The following is a 19,078-nucleotide window of genomic DNA, read 5'->3' on the forward strand; positions in this document are numbered from 1 at the left end:
TTAAAGCCAATTCTAACACTTCGTGAACACTACTCCTTTCAGAGAGATTTTGTTAAGCACAGACCGATTTTAAAGATTTAAAAAAAGGTTTTGTCCATTGAAAAGTAAGATTTTCGTCTATCGTGACCAAAAATTTGATCTGAAAATATATTCGTCACTGACTTGTTTATTGATAACTTTTTCATGGTGTACCATTTATTGCGAGACATATATTCCCTTTCTTTGAATTCTGATTATTTCTAAAAATGGTGAAAATGAATTGATTCACACAAATAAGGTTGTATTCCGACGTTAAGCGGGTACAGACAAATATAAGAATGAAATCAATAAAATTCAAAAGGAGTGAGACCAAGCGTTACGGCCCAGTGAGCATCTTATTACTCTTGTTATTGGTTTTGAACTAACTTTCAGTAACTTCGTGTAATCGGTATTTTGTGTATTTTGTCGTTTTGTTAGTTTATTTTTGTGCCAATCTGATGATTCAAGCAATTTCAAACGTTTTTTTAGGTTATTCTTTTATTATACACCACTTCCCAGGTTAGGGTAGATTGAGCGTCCATAAATAGATATAAGAAGATGTGGTATGAGTGCAAATGAGACAACTCTCCATCCAAGTCAAAATTTATAAAAGTAAACCATGTTTAACCCCGCCATATTCTTAATCAGTCTGTTCCAAGTCAGGGGCATATAATTCAGTGGTAGTCGTTGGTTTGTATAATTTTCGTTTACGTTTGATTTTTAAAAAAATGATCAGCTGACCCGATTGGAGTTATACAATAGTTTTTACTTTACATATTGTTTTCAATTCTTATAAAATTCCCACTATTCATATTATAGTGCGCTATTGTTTCCTCATAACCACTGCTTGACTGAGATGTCTCATGACATTGTTAGTTTTTGGACATTTGTCTTCACCTACTGTAGAAGATAATCCTACTAGTAACTTGACACCAATAAAAACTGCCAAGGTTTCTATTATAACAAGTACAAAACAATTTATTGTTACATGTTCATCATTGGTGACATGTAATGAGAAGAAAAAAAATATCATAAGACAAATCCGTAATTGCACTAGTACTACTTCAAAGTAGGTCTTCATGCAAATCTTTAATAATTTGATGGGCGTATTTATATGTACGTAATATTTTTTAGACAGTATATATCATGTTAACAAGCAAAGAGGTGACTTTAGTATTTGAGAAAAGTGTCACTTATTATGATATACATTTGAACATGGAGGTATCTACAATTGATAATAGCTTAGATCAAAACAGACGGAACTTGGAAATAAATCCTGCTACAGATGTAGACAACATTCTGAAAACGCTTGGAAGTTTTGGTAGATACCAAAAAATTCAGTTAATTTTGATATGTTTCTTTGTATTGGAAGACAGTTTTCATTTAATTTCATCCGTTTATATAGGTAAGTTATCACATAGATTCTGTAAGATATATCACTCATATATAGTGAATGCCTTGGCTTATGAAAATACTTATAATGTCTTCCTTTCCACATCTTTACAGAATGAAAATACATCCATAACTGACAAGCATAGTATGCCCTTTTCACAAGAAAATAATTTCTAAAGATGTTCTATCCCAGGAATAGATTACATTAGCTGTAATTGGCAAACCCTTTTGGAATGTTGGGTCATCAATGTTTTTCAACTTTTGATTTTATTTGGCCTTTTAACTTTTTTTTATTCTAGCGTGATTCTAGCGTCACTAATAAGTCTTTTGTAGAAGAAACGCGCGTCTGGCGTACACAATTGAAGCCTGGCATCTATGATGAGTTTATCATCATATTAAGAATTAGTCGGTTCTTAAAAGAGAGTTTCTATGTTTATTTTTCAACGCACTTTTTTTTACTAATTACCATAGTATCTGCTCCGCTCATTATAAAATCTCTAATATTGTTTATGAAATAGTTTCTCGTGTTTATTCTACTTTGTCATTCCATGCAAGGTCAATATACGATTTATCTATGCCGTCAAAACTTTTCATTTCAACCTTGCTTTGCTTCGTCAATTAGTCGGACGAACTTCTCAATGATGCTTGTAATTTCCTTTTTATTTATAGATAATTTTATTTTGGATGTAACACGTCTTCTGATTGGCTGAAAGTTTGTTGTCTATCAGCTCATAGACGTAATTTTGTCATGTGACCGTGACGTCATCAACGTTTTTTTCATGATTTACTCCTTAAAAATGGAATTTCGAATTAAATTATAAGGAATAACTGTAATATTTTTTCTGTCTATTCGAAATAACCTTAAAAATGTGGCGCACACTTTTAAATAACCCACTACGCGGGTTATTCGGTGTGCACCACATTTTTGATGTTATTTCTTCATAGATATTTTTGTTAAAAAACTATATGTTTACATACATAAATTTCCGTTTGAATGATGTGAAATAATAATAGGGTCATTGACTTCGTTTTAATGGTATACATCATTCAAAGTGGTGTTCTAGGTAAAAAAAAAACCCACATAACGTCGAATTAATCGTAATGTCATCGCATTTGTAAGCTCATTTACTGTCCCTTGACCTTAAATGTGTCTTAAAATCGTCAAATCTTAGAATTTTTATCTTAAAAAGTTGTATATGTTGTTGGTACATAAATTTCCATTTTAATGATGTAAAATAAAAAAGGGTGACCTAGTTCGTTTTTAGTGTATGCATCATTCAAAGTGGTGTTATATGTGAAAAAATACTAAACAAAACGTTGAATTAAGCTTCACGTCATCGAATTGTAAGGGCATTTCCAGAAATAAATGTAGGGGTGGGGTGGGGGGTGGGGTTTGGGGAAGGAAAGCACTTTTTATTTAACCTCGCCATACATAAAATGTTTGATTGATTATTTCATATATGTGTTAAGGCTATCCGCCTAAAATTACCACCCATAAAATTTTGATAAAAGTGCCTTCGACTCCCCCATTCAATTAATTCTGGAAAAGCCCTAAGCCGTAAAATGTCTTTTTTACGTTTTTCACTCCAAAATGGGGAACGGATTGGTTTTTTTCATTAAGTTTCCTACAATCCTCATTGTCAGTTTCCATGGGTAAGTCAAGATAAGAAGTAAACCTAAATGTCACAGGCACTTGTCTATGAAAAAAATATCTATATACTTTTTTTTAATACAAAATGTTATATTAACGTATATAAGTAATTTGTTTTCAGAGGAAAGTGCCTGTGCTAAATGTGTCAGATGTATTCTTAATTTCAAATGCAATTGGAAAGAGATGATCAATATAGTCACAAAAAAGTAATTATTCAGTAAAAGGACATTATCTTATTTGAGGAATTTGAAGTTAAATGATAAACCTTGAACACGTCCACAATGTGTTGTCAAAAAATCGAATTAATCATCTTGACGCTGTAAACAAAATAATAAAAGTTTTGTTCTGTTGATACATCGATAATTTAATTGTATTTTAAATAACATTTAGACTTGAACATATTTGGATGTAACCTTAACCTTTGACCTTGACGCTGATTACAAATGTAAGGACGTAACATTCAAACACTTCAAGGTGCATCTGTCATCTGTCTTTGATAAAAGTTATGTTATAACCTGAAATCTTTATAATACTCTCGAAGGCGGTGTCAGTTTATATTTAATCGTTTATTCCATACGTATGTTCATTCGTATTGTACGTTCGTTCCTCATTAGTCAAATGCGTTTGTTTAAATATACTTTTTCAATTATTTGGTCTTTTGGAAAATGTTGTTTGTGCGTTGTTTTCAATTTAGACTTATTTATATATAATTATATACATATATAACGAAAAGACATCTTGTATATGAAATTTCTTCTTCACAATTTCAATTTAACTCTGAGCGAATCTTTATCACCCAATTGCATCAAGAACCTGGACGATTTTAGGAGATTCACATAACAAAACACGGACCAAGCCATGCAGGTACAAATAGAACACAGGGAAATTAGTAGATGCCCTTTATTCACAGCGTCTCTAGAACTATTTACAGCGTCTCTAGAACTATTTACAGCGTCTCTAGAACTATTTTGATGAGAGATAATTTCTAAAAGGAAACTTCAAAAACTATATGTTTTTCCATCGATCATTCTTATACATTTACAGTTTCGAACACATTATTGACAATAAATCAAAGGCTAAATTTAGTACTTTTAACCTTAACCCTAACCTCAAATGAAAAGTTACTATGCCCTATGAATTTTTGTCTGTATACATTTGATGATATATTTCAGCTTATCGACCCTTTTACCAGTGTCAAGACATCAACTCTACCAAATACTTACAAGACCGTAATATCAGTCAATCATCTACCATAGACATATCATACGGAAAATGCGATATAAGTATAAGTGTGAATACGTCTCTCTCTAGTTTCACCTCAAAGGAGGGTTGTATAAATGGCTACAAGTATGACATCCCAAAGGAAAGAACGACAGTCACTGAGGTATTGATTCAACACATATTATTTCATATGTTCAAAATAAGCATTCATTATTTGCAAAACTTTAATTGATTATCTCTTCAAACTGAGCATACTTTTCAAGCCTGAACGATTTGATTCAGATTTCAGTAACACCACACATGCTTCTTCGTTAGGTTGCTGAAGACCAAAAGTTTGAGAAAAAATAAATAACATTTCAGAGCAAAAAAAGCTAAAAGGGTAAAAAAAACAGCAATAACTGAGAGTCTTGATGAGGGTTCTTAATTTCTGTATTCATCAAATTTTTAGAGCATCTTTTTTATTGTTAAGAATAACACTTATTAGGTAAAATTCTCATGAAAATAGTTTTACTATTAAAATTTTCTGCAATTAGACGATTTCTTTATTCTGTGCATTGTACATCATAGTTTCTGTAATCAGTATTGTATTACCTAATTCTTTTATTTTCCATAGTTATTCTTTATACTTTTGCACCCCATATTATTCTCTATTCTTTATATTTTTTGCTCATTTCCTCTATTTGTTATTTTTTTGGCTATTCTCTTTTCAGTAACCCCCGTCCAGACCCTCATAACCGTCTACATTTTAATATGCTATGGGAGTTGCAACCTTAGTTTTATTATATTTATTTAAAACATATAGCTTTGAGGTACATTGGCTGGACAAAAGTCATTCATTTATTTAACTATCCCAATATAGTTTTTGTACATCAATTGATTTCAATATAATATGTTGAGTTTCTGTGGAAACTTGTGACGTCAACATTTCAGTTCATATTCTACCTACAAAGTCTTTACAAGTAAGATTGAAACAAAAAAACAAAACTGCATGTTGCTACAAGAAACAGCTAATATTTGACAGTTGAACGAAGAAAATTTCTTGCAAATCGCTAGAAACATTTAAAATCTACATATTTGACTTAAAACTGTTGTTTTGCACAAAGTTTTTGGTAATATCAAATATGAGCAAAATCGTTTAGCTACCAAAACATTTTACAATTACATCAACATATTTGCGAAAAAATTGAAGTAAGTTTTGAAAATGCTAAAAATGTGTATAAAATGATAGGGAAAATATTGATAAAGGATATCTTTTGTCTACATGCTTGTATCTCTACGGAAATCACTTGCGGAACAGGAACTGGCTAATCTCCTGGAGAATCTGAGTTCACTCAAAATGTTTGGTTTGGCTTACAATGCTCAATGTTCAATTGTGTAACTGTTGAGTGGACATTTGTTTGTCTTTTCCCATTTGACCATGGTGTTTTCCATTTGGTCATGGTAATTTTCCATTTGGTCATGGTGTTTTTCCATTTGGCCATGGTGTTTTCTTCTGTATTTCCTCAACTAACAGTTTTTGATTGCCTTCTTATATTGTATATCGTATTTTATCCTTGCTAGTAAGATTGTTATTCAAAATTTGAATATCAACACATTTACAGTTTATTATAAATTTAATCCTTGGAACGATACCGATTGGATTTGATTTAACTTTATTCTTCTTTATTAACAGTGGGATCTTGTATGCAGTGGCGCAGAACGTTCAGAACTATTAACAACTCTGATTATGCTAGGCCAAGCAACAGGAGCAGTTATTTTCTCTCCTATATCAGATAAGATAGGACGAAAACCAAGCAATGTATTTGCCAGAATTATGTACTTTTTTACAGCTTTGGCGACTGTGTTCTCTCCTAACATTTCAGTATTTTTGGTGTTCAGATTTCTACAAGGAACATTTCAAGGCGTAAGTACTTGAATCTTACCTTTTCCCTTTTTGTCTGTATGCAGATATTTTTTTTTTATATCTTATCAAAAATGCTAGCAATATATAATGATAAGATTTATATTATCTTATAAAAAAAACTTAAGAGTGTCATGATACAATTATGTCGTTATTTTAAGTATGTAGTACTCAGATACTGTTAGGTAGTTTATGTATGTTAAGTATATAGTACTCCGATAGTTTATAAGTAGTACTAGTATATATTGAGATACCGTTAGGTCGTTTCTTGAAGTATTCAGTCCTGAGTTTCCGTTAGGGTGTTTGTTGCTTGAATTATTCCTGTTATTTTTGCTTACATAGATTGTTGTTAATATGCATGTTTTAATTAGTTTTTTGTAGATATGTTTGTTATTTTATCAGACGTTGAATTTTGTATCTTTTGACAGTTACACAAGACATTTCTCGACAGTTACATGTATAAAATATAAACTCTATATCTTAATAGTTTGTTCTATTTTATGAACTACTAACTTTTTGTGCGTGTATAAAATTGACAAATAACTTAGTCCTAAAACTTTCACTACATGATTCATTCTTCAATGAAACTTTAGTAAGCTTGATTATTTGTGACTTGTAGATACATGGGTTTTGCCTTTTGATTCAATACCTCATTGTCTTATTCTTATTTTGTATTCGTAAAGATATGGAGCAAAATCTGTTTTAGTGATATCAATTCGCCGTTTCAGAATATAATGCATTCTGTGTAATATTTTCAAAAGCGTACACCAAAACTATGTGATTGGTTAAACACGTCTTAAACAATTAAAATTCAACCAATGGCGTTACGTTATTTTCATTTTGGGGTACGAACAACGAATTTACGGATAATGGTTAAAATGTGATATTATTTTCAACACCGAGTACAGTTTACATTGAAACAAAAGAAGACTACTAGTGTAATGTTCACGATTTAGTATCGATAATCAAATCATCTTATTTATTATGGAATATACATTCGATTTTATGGGGGAGAGAGAGAGAGAGAGAGAACAACAAAAAAACAACAAGACAATTCTTTAGTATATATATATACGAGATATTGGTCCTTTGTTATGTAAATTTTGTAAGAGTATTGTTATATTTCAGTAAAAAAATTGAAAGTATACATGTAAATGTTTTTAGAAACAAGAATCCTGATTCGGAGACGAATACATAATACACTGAAAGCACACACTGATAGGAACAATAAAAACAAATCCTGATTAAAAGCGAAAGGCGTCTTGTAAACTAGTTTTCTACATGGTAAAAAGTCTTATTGAACCTTACTTTTGCTCTGATTTATACGATTAGTTTCTCGATACTCTAGATTGAAACTGTTAACATATGCCTCATTTAAATCAAATTTTGTTTACTACTTTGCTTTTATATTTTGTTTTTAAGGGAAGTCTTATGACATGTACGATTTTGTATATAGAATTGCTCCCAAAGGAACTACGACATCGTGCTGAAGGTGCTAATATAATCGCATGGACAACAGGGCTTGTCTTGACCTCAGTGATTGGATATTTGTGTCGGGATTTAACATGGAGATACATGCAACTAGTACTAGCAGTTATAACTTGTCACACACTATTTGATTGGTTGTAAGTAAATTGTAGTTAATCATTGCATTTTTTACGAAACGAAAAGAAAAGAACAACCACTTTTTCACTTATACATGATGCTAAAAGTTTTAATACTATTACATGTATGAATAAATTAAAGAGTATAATAGAAAACTAAGAATGTCTTGCTGATCCTGATGTAAAAAAAATTAAGCAAAACGTTTGTTTTGAGGTATTGAATAATTGCTGTTATTTTATTATCTATAGACTTATCGTTATCATTGCAGGCACGAAAATACATTGAACTTAATTTCATTGTCTTTTTTCTTTTCGAGACAAAACATATTTCGTATGTTTTAAATCTATTGTAGGTTTTTAGATGAGTCATTAAGATGGCTAATAGCAAATGGCAAAACTGAGAAAGCTGAAAATTTGTTGAAAAAAGCCACCAAGCTGAACTATACTAATTATCAACTGGTCATTAAAAGCATTCAAGTTGAGCAGTCAAACGATATTCCAATGGAAAATCAGTGTGCCCCAAAAAAAGCCAAACATGCTGATCCAGACGAAGACGAAAAATCTACAGTACATAAATATAGTATTTTCACAATATTGAGAAACAAACGAATGCTGGGATGTTCTATCATACTGTGGATTGCTTGGTGAGTTTTAAGAAACCCGTAACATTGTAGGTTTACAATTGTAATACACTTAAGTTAAGTCATGAATGCTATTCTAATATGAAAAACCTATTTATATTAAAGTATATAGGTATTTTTTTCAGAGATAAGTGCCTGTGGTTTAACACCCAAGTTTTATATGCGATAGTTTCAAGGATGATTTTACCATAAGTTTTCCGTGGAATACATAAACAGTTTTTCTGCACGTCAACCTTCATTATACATGTCTTGAAAACACTCTTGTCGAGTTTTCAGATTGATCGTACCAGCATTTTGTATGATAAACACACCTTAAATAACTCATTGCTTAAATATATAATTATCTTATTTAGGGTCATCTTCTTTTCGAAATGGATTGGACCTATGTGTTTCATTTTTTCGCATATTTTTATGCCCCCGCAACTAAAAGTGTGGGGCATATTGTTTTAAATCTGTCCGTCCTTCCGTCCGTCCGTCTGTCCTTCCGTCTGTTCGTCCGTCCCATTATAGGTATATAGTTATTCGAGATAACTCCCCCTACAGTTTGAATGCTAGGAAGTTTTCACTTTGCTGGCTGTTTGTACATATATTGAAGGTGTGCCTGTGGATAGGATTTTGATTTTTATTGATATTTGCTCTTTTGGGAGAAAGTTGAACTTTGTCATTTTTGGAGTATATACTTGCATAAGAGGTGTATAGCGTTTCCAGATTACTCCTCCTACAGTGAACCATAGACCTATGTGCTCCCATGCTCAACTTTGTGTACTTTAAAATAACACTTTGCATCTGCGGAGGCATCATTGAGACACAATAATATCCCAAAGAAAGTCCTACATTGATTTTGTTATGATACAGTTACTTCAGAGTGGAGTGCGGGGACATCACTTTGTCTAGTTTTATATTAAGACCTGTACGAGAACCTTACATTATTAGTTTCATATGTAATTTTAGGATCACCAATTCGTTAACATACTATGGATTAATGCTGACTACATCGACCCTCTCGGGCGACCGATATCTCAACAATATTCTAGCCTGCCTTACTGAATATCCTGCTGCGATAGTACAACAAATTTTTGTTAACAGGTATCAGATTCAGCAAGTGTGACTTAAAACATCTCTATTTTTAACATCAATATAACAAGTAATTATTAGAATGGTTAGGTTTGTTTTTGAGCGACAGCCAAAACATTTTAAACATTTGTTATCCTTTGCATAGATTATATTTGTTAACTTGTCAACAAAACATAACATATAAGTATAGCAATGTTCTAACTTACAGTATAAAACAGTCTAAAGGTGATCATGCATATATGTATATACTACAAAAGAAATAAATATATATTGCTATATGAATGTGTATTTCTTGACTGTTTCTACTTATGTCGAATTATCTTGTCTTATTGCCTTCATGCATAGCACAAACATCAATACTTGTCATACCTTTGTAACTTTCTATATTTTTCTTTTAATAACAAAAAAGGAAAAGAATATAGCTACCACACTACAGTTTCTTCAGGGACAAAAGAGAGGCGGAAGACATCAAAGGGATATTCAAACTCATAAGTCGAATACAAACTGACAACGCCATGACAACAACAAAAAACGACGAAAAGACAAACAACAGTCTACAAAATACAACATAGAAAACGAAAGACTGAGCAACACGAACCCCATCAAAAATTAAGGATGATCTTAGGTGCTCTAAAAGGGTAAGCAAATCCTGCTTCACATATGGCTACCATTGTGTTGCTCATGTGATTACTTATCTCTTTGGTATCTTCCGCCTCTTTTTTGGAAGATATCCATCGTCATCTGTGATATAGATATTCCATAACAGTCAACCAACTCGTGATGGCGTCTCATAAAATTTTCGAAGGAATGACTTTTCCACTTGGACCCTTAGTTTAATATATTCCTTTTAAGAAGCAACACTCTATCAAGAAAATCATGATAGGGTTTGCAAGCTCTGGGACATTTATACTCCATATGCAGGCGCTGCTAGAATGGTGCGACATAGAAATGGAAAAGTTCAGAATTGGGAAGCTGAAATCATCTCTTTTTTCGTAATCGTAAATATTTGTTCTCAACCGACCCTTATTGTCAATTTCTAGGTGTAAGTCAAGATATGAAACAGACTTAACTGTATATATATATATATATATATTCATTATTTCAAGTTCGATGGGATAGACGATTTCAACATAGTCACCAGAAGTTAACTTATTTAGTAAGCGGACATATTCTTTCTAAGAAGCTGCTGTATGAAGTCTGCTTTATATGAATAAATGTTCTTTTACAGTTTATTCAATTATCAATTACAGAATAGGAAGAAAGTGCATGTTAATCATATTTCACGGTATAGCTGGAATATCAATGGTTTTGGCAATGGTGTGTACAACATACGGTGGTAAGTAGATAGAAGCCTTATTAGTACCCCCCCCCCCCCCCCCCCCCCAAAAAAAAAAACAACAACCAAAAACTAAAAATAACAAACAAAAGAAACAACTGGCATAGGAAATGTTATGCACCTTACACTCAGACATACAAAAACTTCTTAAGTGATCAAATTTCAACTTGTTGATCTACAATCTATCTGTATTGCATCATATACCTTAGCTCGAAACTGGTATTTTTAAAAGTATTTCTATGAAGTTAACAGATTACGAAACGGTAAAATTATAAAGCCATGATCAATGTCATCTCATAAATTACGAATATTAGTTATTAAGTCTCTGCTGCCATTACCAGCAATATTTGCTTTTCTGGAAAACTGGATTTGTTCTTTACTACAATTCAAAAAAGAAATCAAGAGCTTAACTTAGGTAGTGTTTAATGACTCCATGTTCGCAATGGTTTTGTATCGATTTTGATAATATTTTCTTTTTACATCTTTTGTTTCAGGTCAACTTGATTGGTTACCAGTATTAGGAACAGTCTTTGCATTAATTGGAAGATTTGCCATAACAGGATCGTTCAGTACGGTGTTTTTATACACATCAGAACTATATCCTACGAACTTACGGTTTGTAATTTTAATCAAGCAGACTTATCAATACAAAAATACACAGTTTTAATATTCATTATAAACACCATTTAAGCTTTTCAAACTACCACTATGTTTTGTATTATCTTGCTTTTTTTTTTGAATCCATACCGGGAGATAGAACCGTGAAGGCTGATTGAAGCATTTCGTTCAAAAAAGATATCATTATTCAACGTTTCTTACTCTCAGTTTTCTGCATTATAAGTTTCAAGAAAGAAACAATGATACAGTTGATGAAATAAAAGTAGATTTTGGTAAACGTCAATGAGAGTCCAACCCAACAGCACAGAATACATTTAAAGGTCAACGATAAACAGATGTCTATACAATATTCTACATCTGCATTTAGAAAGTAGTGAATAAATTCACTAGGGGCTATAAAAAATTTGACAACATCAATTTCCAAAATTGATGAACCCTCATTGATAAAAGAGAGGTGAAGGATACCAAAGGGACATTCAAACTCATAAGTCGAAAATAAACTGACAACGCCATGGCTAAAAAAGAAAAGACAAACAGACAAACAGACAAGCAACAGTACATAAAAAACATAGACAACCAAAGACTGAACGACACGAACCCCACAAAAAGCTGAGGGTGATCTCCGGTGCTCCGGAAGGGTAAGCAGATCCTGCTCTACATTTGGCATCCGTCGTGTTGCTAATGTAAGTACAAACCCAGTTATATGTCTAATTCGGTAGGTCACGTTCAGGGGAAGGGGACGAGATTGTAGTTACGACAGTTGGAACATATCGAAGGGAAGATTTAAACTTGACCCCTTGGAACTCTTGGTTTAATAGCTTCTTTGTAAGCAGCAACCCTCTATCAAGGAAATCATGACAGGAACCACAAGCCCTGGAATATCGTATCAACTGGGAGATATATACTCGTATGCAGGTGCTGCTGTAATGTTGCTACATAGAAATGGAAAGTTTACAATTGGGAAACTGAAGTCATCTCTTTTGTCGTAAAGTTTTGTTTTTCACCAACCCTAATTGCCAATTTTTAGATGCAAGTCAAGATATGAGACAGACCTAACTGTATCTGTTGTATCCTTTACCTCAAGTTCAATGGAATAGATGCGTTCAGCATAGTCACCAAATTTTGAATTATTTAGTGAGAGAACATCATCTATATAGCGGAAAGTGAAATTAAAGGATACTGCTAGCTGTACCAACTTTAGCTGTACCAATTTTTACTGCAGCAATTGTGCATTTTGACAATTAATGGCAGTGATGCACAATGTCAAAATATTCGAAAACACAAGCGCTGAAGAGCTGATAAAAAAGTATAGCAGTAACCTGGAAAAGGAATCAGAGCTATACATGAGGGAGAAAGATTCATTAAATTTAAATGATTTCAAAAAGTATATAAATTAAATATGACAAACGACAATCATATGTGATGTCTCTGATTTGGTTTCTCTTTCTGACATTCTTGATAAAGCACGACATCAACTGTATCTAGAGTAGGTTTATATTTAAGAAATGCTTGATTAGGGCATTACATCGATTGTATCAAGAGTAGGTTTATATTTGAAAAATGCTGGATTAGGGCATGACATCAATTGTATCTAGAGAAGGTTTATATTTCAGAAATGCTGGATTAGGGCATGACATCAACTGTATCTAGAGTAGGTTTATATTTCAGAAATGCTGGATAAGCCTTGACGTCAACTGTATCTAGAGTAGTTTTATATTTCAGAAGTGCTTGATTAGGTATGGCCTCATCAATCTCTACAATAGGTTCATATTTTCAAAAATGCTGGATTAGGATCAAATGTATTTAAAGTAGATTTATATATTTCAGGAATGCTGGATTAGGCATTGCATCAACTTTAGCTAGAATAGGATCCATGTTGTCACCTTTCGCAATGACTCTTGTGAGTAGTTTGAATTTTTAACAAATCCTATCATAAATAATTACGTGATTTATTTAGATACTGAAATATTGCGCTCTTTGCAATTCTGACACTCGACAGTAGCCGAAGTTGCAACTACATGCAATGAATATCGCAATGGAAAATGTTCAATATTTCAAATGTTAATGTCAGCACCTGCTTACTCTACCCTAGCACGAGAGATCGCTATCGGTTTTTGGTGGGATCGTATTGCTCCGTTTAGTTTTTTATGTTTTGTTTTGCAGAACGTTGTTTGTCTTTGCGACTTTTTTTGTTCTTTGCCATGGCGTTATTGGTTAGTTTTCGACTTATGAGTATGAATCCTCTTTTGGTATCTTCCGCCTCTCTTTTATCAGTTGTTGCATAAAACACATCGTCTGCCATTTTTGTAAGAAAACATGTAAAGTAACAGTAAATCACAAGATATAATGCATCAGAAATTTCAAATAGGTGGGTTGATGTTGATTAAAAGGCGTTTTATTAAGTTATGGTCTAAAGACGTTATTATATGGTCATTGTTTATTTTTCTTGTCTACAATTTCTGTTTTAAAAATTAAATAAACAAAAATACCGAACTCCAAGAAAAGTTTAAAGCAGAAAGTCAATTATCAAATTGCAAAATCAAATGCTCAAACACACCAAACTGTCATATTCCTGACTTTGTAAAGGCATTTCCATATGTAGAAAATGATTGATTAAACCTAGTTTTATAGCTAGCTAAACCTCTCACTTGTATGACAGTCGCATAGAATTCCAGGTAACGACAGGGAACATTTTGAAATTTTGTGAAGGTTTATATGTATGTACAAAACAGCATAACTTGATATATATGTTTCTGTGTTCTTGTCAGTCCACCTGGGTTTTGATGGGTTTCATATTACTCAATGTGAAGTATTCTATCTACTGATTTGTGGATTGTTTTCATTTTTGTCGTTTTCCTTTAGGTATTGTCTGTTTTTATTTTACTTATGAACGGAGATATGAAGAAAACTCTTGTGTTTTACTGTGTTTAGGCATATTTTTAAACAAACTATCTAAAACGACTTTTATTTTATTCGTATACTGGACTGATACCACTCATGATGGACTGCTAATTCCAGAGGTTATTATCGACTCAATAGTCAGTACCTCGACACTGACATGGTCTATTACATAATCTTAAATTCTCCGTTTATAAATTTATAAATTATTAGGAAACTAATGTTCCAACTCCTCAAGCAAAGTTGACCTGTTGTTTATTTGGCAATTCTTTTTATTTTCTTATTGACAATTTAGCTCTTTCACATATTAAAGTATTTAGTCATCCTTGTCTTTCAAATTTATATATATGAAGTGTTATTTTCATTTTTTAACCAAAATATAATGGTTTGTTTAAATCAGTATAAAAACTTCTTGATAGGGGATTAGATTTTGAAAATATTTGTGAACCCTAACATATACTCCAATAAAACTTCGACTATAGATGATGTCTATGTGTATTTTATGTTGGCTTGAATTTCAACCAAAGATGATGAAATTGGTCTTCCTCGATTCACCAATAGCATCAGATTTCTTAGAAACCAAGTTCTTTTGCAGGGTCTGTCAAATACTCTTGCTGAACATGTATCAAAATAAATAACGGCTATCTATCGGCAATTGACCTATCCTAGTGGCGATGTGGATCAGATGAGGATCTAGAAAAATTCTTAAGATCAGTTAAAGTATCTCTCCTCGTGTAGTAGTATACAAATATTGAAATATACATAGTAAAGTATTTTCTCGTTATAGACTGACTGACAAGTTTAAAAAACAACCAAATAGCCATCTTATATAAACGGCCATTGTAGATATTGATATCTTGTTTTAGGAACGGACAAGTCATGATTTATAAATTAACACTCTAATTCCAACAACAAAACTCCTAAAAATTATATCAAAATGATGCACAACTGTTTGATTAACTACATTATATTTGTTTTGTTTGGTGGTTGTTTTTTAAAAGACTATAGGCATTCCCATTGAGACTTGCTAGTTCTACTTCACGCATTAAACTTCAAGCGATAAAGATTTTATAATTGAAGAAACATAAATTTGTCGACTCTGTTGACTTTACAAAAAACAATCTATAGTGAATTTTCCAGTTTTGTGTATATATATACATACGATATTCCAGGGCTTGTATTTCCTACAATGAATTCCTTACCAGATTATAGCCGCGTACATTAAACCAATAATACTTGAAGATGAATGTGAAAGTGTCCTGTTAGAAATTATCTGACGCCACCATTGTTTTGAAGGCCGTTATGGTCTATCTGTGTCCGAGATGAACATGGATATGGTTTACTTGTCACGCACAACACGTTGCGTGCAAATAATGGATCTGGAACTGCTTATCCTGCCGTAGCACCCTCAACCCAGATTTTTGAAGGGATTATGTTGCGTGATTTTGTCTGTGTTGTGTTCAAAGATTGTTGTTTGTCTTCACGTCTTATCTCTTTTTGTTATGAACACAAACACCCGACTCCTTATACTTTTTTTAACACTCTCTTGAACTTCAAATAAGTATATTTTGTCAATTGCGAATTACATATCAGTTTCATCAGTAATTATATTCAATTATTCAAGAATTTTGCTGTTAAAAGGTCTGATTTCTTTGAAAATTACATGTAGTTATCTTTCTTGTCATATCACAATTATTGGTGCTGACATTAGAATCAGTAATCGTCTATATCGGATTTTTGTACCTAAATCGAAATACGCTATTGTAATGTTTTTACCACGTTAAAACTTATACCGGAAAAGTGTAAATATAACATCTACTAAATTTACGAAATATTTATTCTTAGTCTAATGCTCCAAGAGAGGTAATATATATTGGGAAAAAGAGACCCATTTTGAAATAGCTCTTCAATTAATACAATTTAAATAAATACTTAAAATAATTGGGGTCCTTTTGTTTGCATACCAAAGCCAAAGCAGCATTTATTTCTTACAAGGATATTAACAAAATCACAAAACTGTCAGGTCGTATATCATTTCAAATAGACACTAATGCGCTAAAAGACTTTACTTTAAGGGACAGAATAACCGGTAACTGTACTACAAAAATGTTTCTGATTTCTCGAACAAAGCAAATAAGAGAAAATCAAGACACAAAAAATAGCACAAGTATGAAATACAAAGTGATTTGATTGATATAATCACACAAAAGTAACTGCAATTACTGTATTTTCTGAAATCTTTGTCAATTTTTTTTACATTGCAGTGGTATGATGCAATTTTGCTATATCTTTCTCTCATGTTATGGTTTCACGATGAAGTAAAGAATTAAACAATTATTTTACTCTTTTCAGTCTTACATTATTCCATGGGGCCCAGCAGGAGTATTTGCTAGTTTGAATCTATTTGTCACCCTATCGTTATTGGTTCTACCTGAAACTATGGGACGTGAACTGCCAACAACAGTAACAGAACTGAATTCCTGGTACAAAGATAATAATTCATGTACCTTCATTCGGTGTTCAAAGAAGAAGTATAACTTGAAAAACAACAGCAATGAGACAAATTGATGTTAAGTACATGTGATAATTTGTAATACATGATTTAGTTTCATCAATATTGGCACAAACAGCTTGAATATTTGCGTAGTTTGTATATATTGAGTTTATATGCATATCGGAGCATCTGAGATCACCCACGGTCTTTAGTGAGGTTTGTGTTGATCAGTCTTTAGTTTATTTTATGTAGTGTTTGGTAGACTGTTGTTTGTTTTTTCGTCAAGTTTTGTTTATAACCATGGGTGTGTCGGTTTCACTTCTACGTATGAAGTTTGATTTGCTCTTTGGTATCTTCAGCGTGCTTCTTTAAATCACTTTACCATTGAATGTGTAAAGAAAAAAAAACCGTCGATAAAGGAGTGTAGTTTTCTCCCTTTTCCTGATTTAGCATATATGTATTCATTGATACTGTTACGCCCCGGTGATTAGACAGCTTCTATTATTACTGTGGTTTTAACTTGTGTAAATTACAAAGCTGTGTTTACATTTTTCACTGGGGTCTTCGATCCTCACTTGATAAATTCAGATGTCCATTGTTGCGTTCTGTTCCAGATTTCACAGAAGGAATAGCTTACCTGTCCTTACAATATTAAATGACTTGGTGTTGACATGAATATCAATTATGTGGTCATTTTATAAATTTCCTGTTTACAAAAGTATGAATTTTTCGAAATAATAAGGATTTATTTTCTTATCCCAGGCATAGATTACCTTAGCCGTATTTGGCACAACCTTTTGGAACTTTGGGTCCTCAATGCTCTTCAACTTTGTACTTGTTTGGCTAAATAACTATTTTGATCTGAGCGTCACTGATGAGTCTTATGTAGACGAAACGCGCGTCTGGCGTATTAAATTATAATCCTGGTACCTTTGATAACTATTCGTTAAATCTTCGCACCGACTTAATTTATGAGGGTAACTGTTCATTTTTATATTTGCTTACATTTACCCCCATTGTAATGCGCCAAAATGTAACTTAATGTGTTCTTGTTCTTTTGTATTAATAATTTGTTTCACCAGTAAACGACTCTTTTGTATAAATACAGAACGCATGTTCCAACTGGAAGATTCTCTCAAAGAGTGTCCTAATTGTTAACAGTATATTTCAAACGCATGTGTTTGCTGTACCAAGTAAAAGTGCTTGGTGATACTATTTAATAGACTTTATAATTTAACCAAGTCTTCATATCAAAATGCTGATGTACTGTTTGCTCGGTAAATCGTTAACAATGCACCGAGTATGCCTATCAGATTTTCCTGCACCAAGTATGCAGAGTATTAGATTGTAATGTCCCCAGTAGATTTACCTGCACCGATTGCTAGAAGCATTGTTTTATCAAACTTGGTGCAAGTAATGCACCTGTATGTAATATATATAAATGGATTTTATGTCTTGTCATATGTTTTATTACTGAAGCAGCAAATAATACAATATACGAACTTCCATTATGATTTTTTATTATTAATTCTTTCTTCGGTGGCCAACATAAGTAACGCCAGAATCCTGACTCGAAAACTCCTGAACGTTACAATAATATTAACATATTAAATTGATTATTCAAAGGATATGAAAGAAAATGCACAGGCAAACAATTTATGACAAATTTTGAAATGTGATGGCCCGATACAATATCCCTGCCACTGAACATATTGGGTAATTTGTTTTAAGTATAATAAGTCAAATGATATATAAGAATGTTCGAAAAAAATAATTTAAAAGATGACGGGTAGAATTACAGCATACCTTTACCAAAATACTAAGACATATTTCTTCAGTTCATATTGTGAAAATGTTGGAATTAAAATTTGTTTGACCCTTTAAATTTTTTTTGGATAGTAATTGCAAATACTATTATAACTATATTGTCTGTTTCTCAAGGGCCATGGTAGGAAAAGAGGAAAATTGTCAGATAGTAGGTACGAAAATTCCGACTTCAAAAAACCCAACCTATCCAGTCTACCTGCATTTTGTAAAAACCGTTATACATAAATATATTCTTATACTATCTAATTGCTATATAGACAAATGGGAGGTTTGGCTGGATATAAAACCAGGTATAACATACAAAGTTCTTTGAAAAATGTATGTACCAAGTCAGAAATATGACGGTTGTTTTCCATTCGTTCCGTTGGTTGATATAGTTGAGCACTTAGTTTTGTCAGGTTTCA

General features: G+C 32.3%; 1 protein-coding gene across 1 annotated transcript; it reads left to right on the forward strand.

The window, feature by feature from the left end:
- The first annotated feature begins 1,147 nt into the window (after positions 1–1,147).
- LOC127735130 (organic cation transporter protein-like) lies at positions 1,148–18,355 on the forward strand. The gene is made up of 10 exons (XM_052245209.1): positions 1,148–1,423; positions 4,234–4,445; positions 5,955–6,185; positions 7,605–7,807; positions 8,140–8,430; positions 9,379–9,513; positions 10,752–10,837; positions 11,332–11,452; positions 13,283–13,355; positions 16,706–18,355. Exons 1-10 carry the CDS (start codon positions 1,165–1,167, stop codon positions 16,919–16,921), a joined length of 1,827 nt encoding a protein of 608 aa, XP_052101169.1. The 5' UTR covers positions 1,148–1,164; the 3' UTR covers positions 16,922–18,355.
- Positions 18,356–19,078: the final 723 nt, after the last annotated feature.

Source organism: Mytilus californianus, unplaced genomic scaffold (assembly GCF_021869535.1).
Source record: "Mytilus californianus isolate M0D057914Y unplaced genomic scaffold, xbMytCali1.0.p SCAF_3, whole genome shotgun sequence".
Lineage (NCBI taxonomy): Eukaryota > Metazoa > Mollusca > Bivalvia > Mytilida > Mytilidae > Mytilus > Mytilus californianus.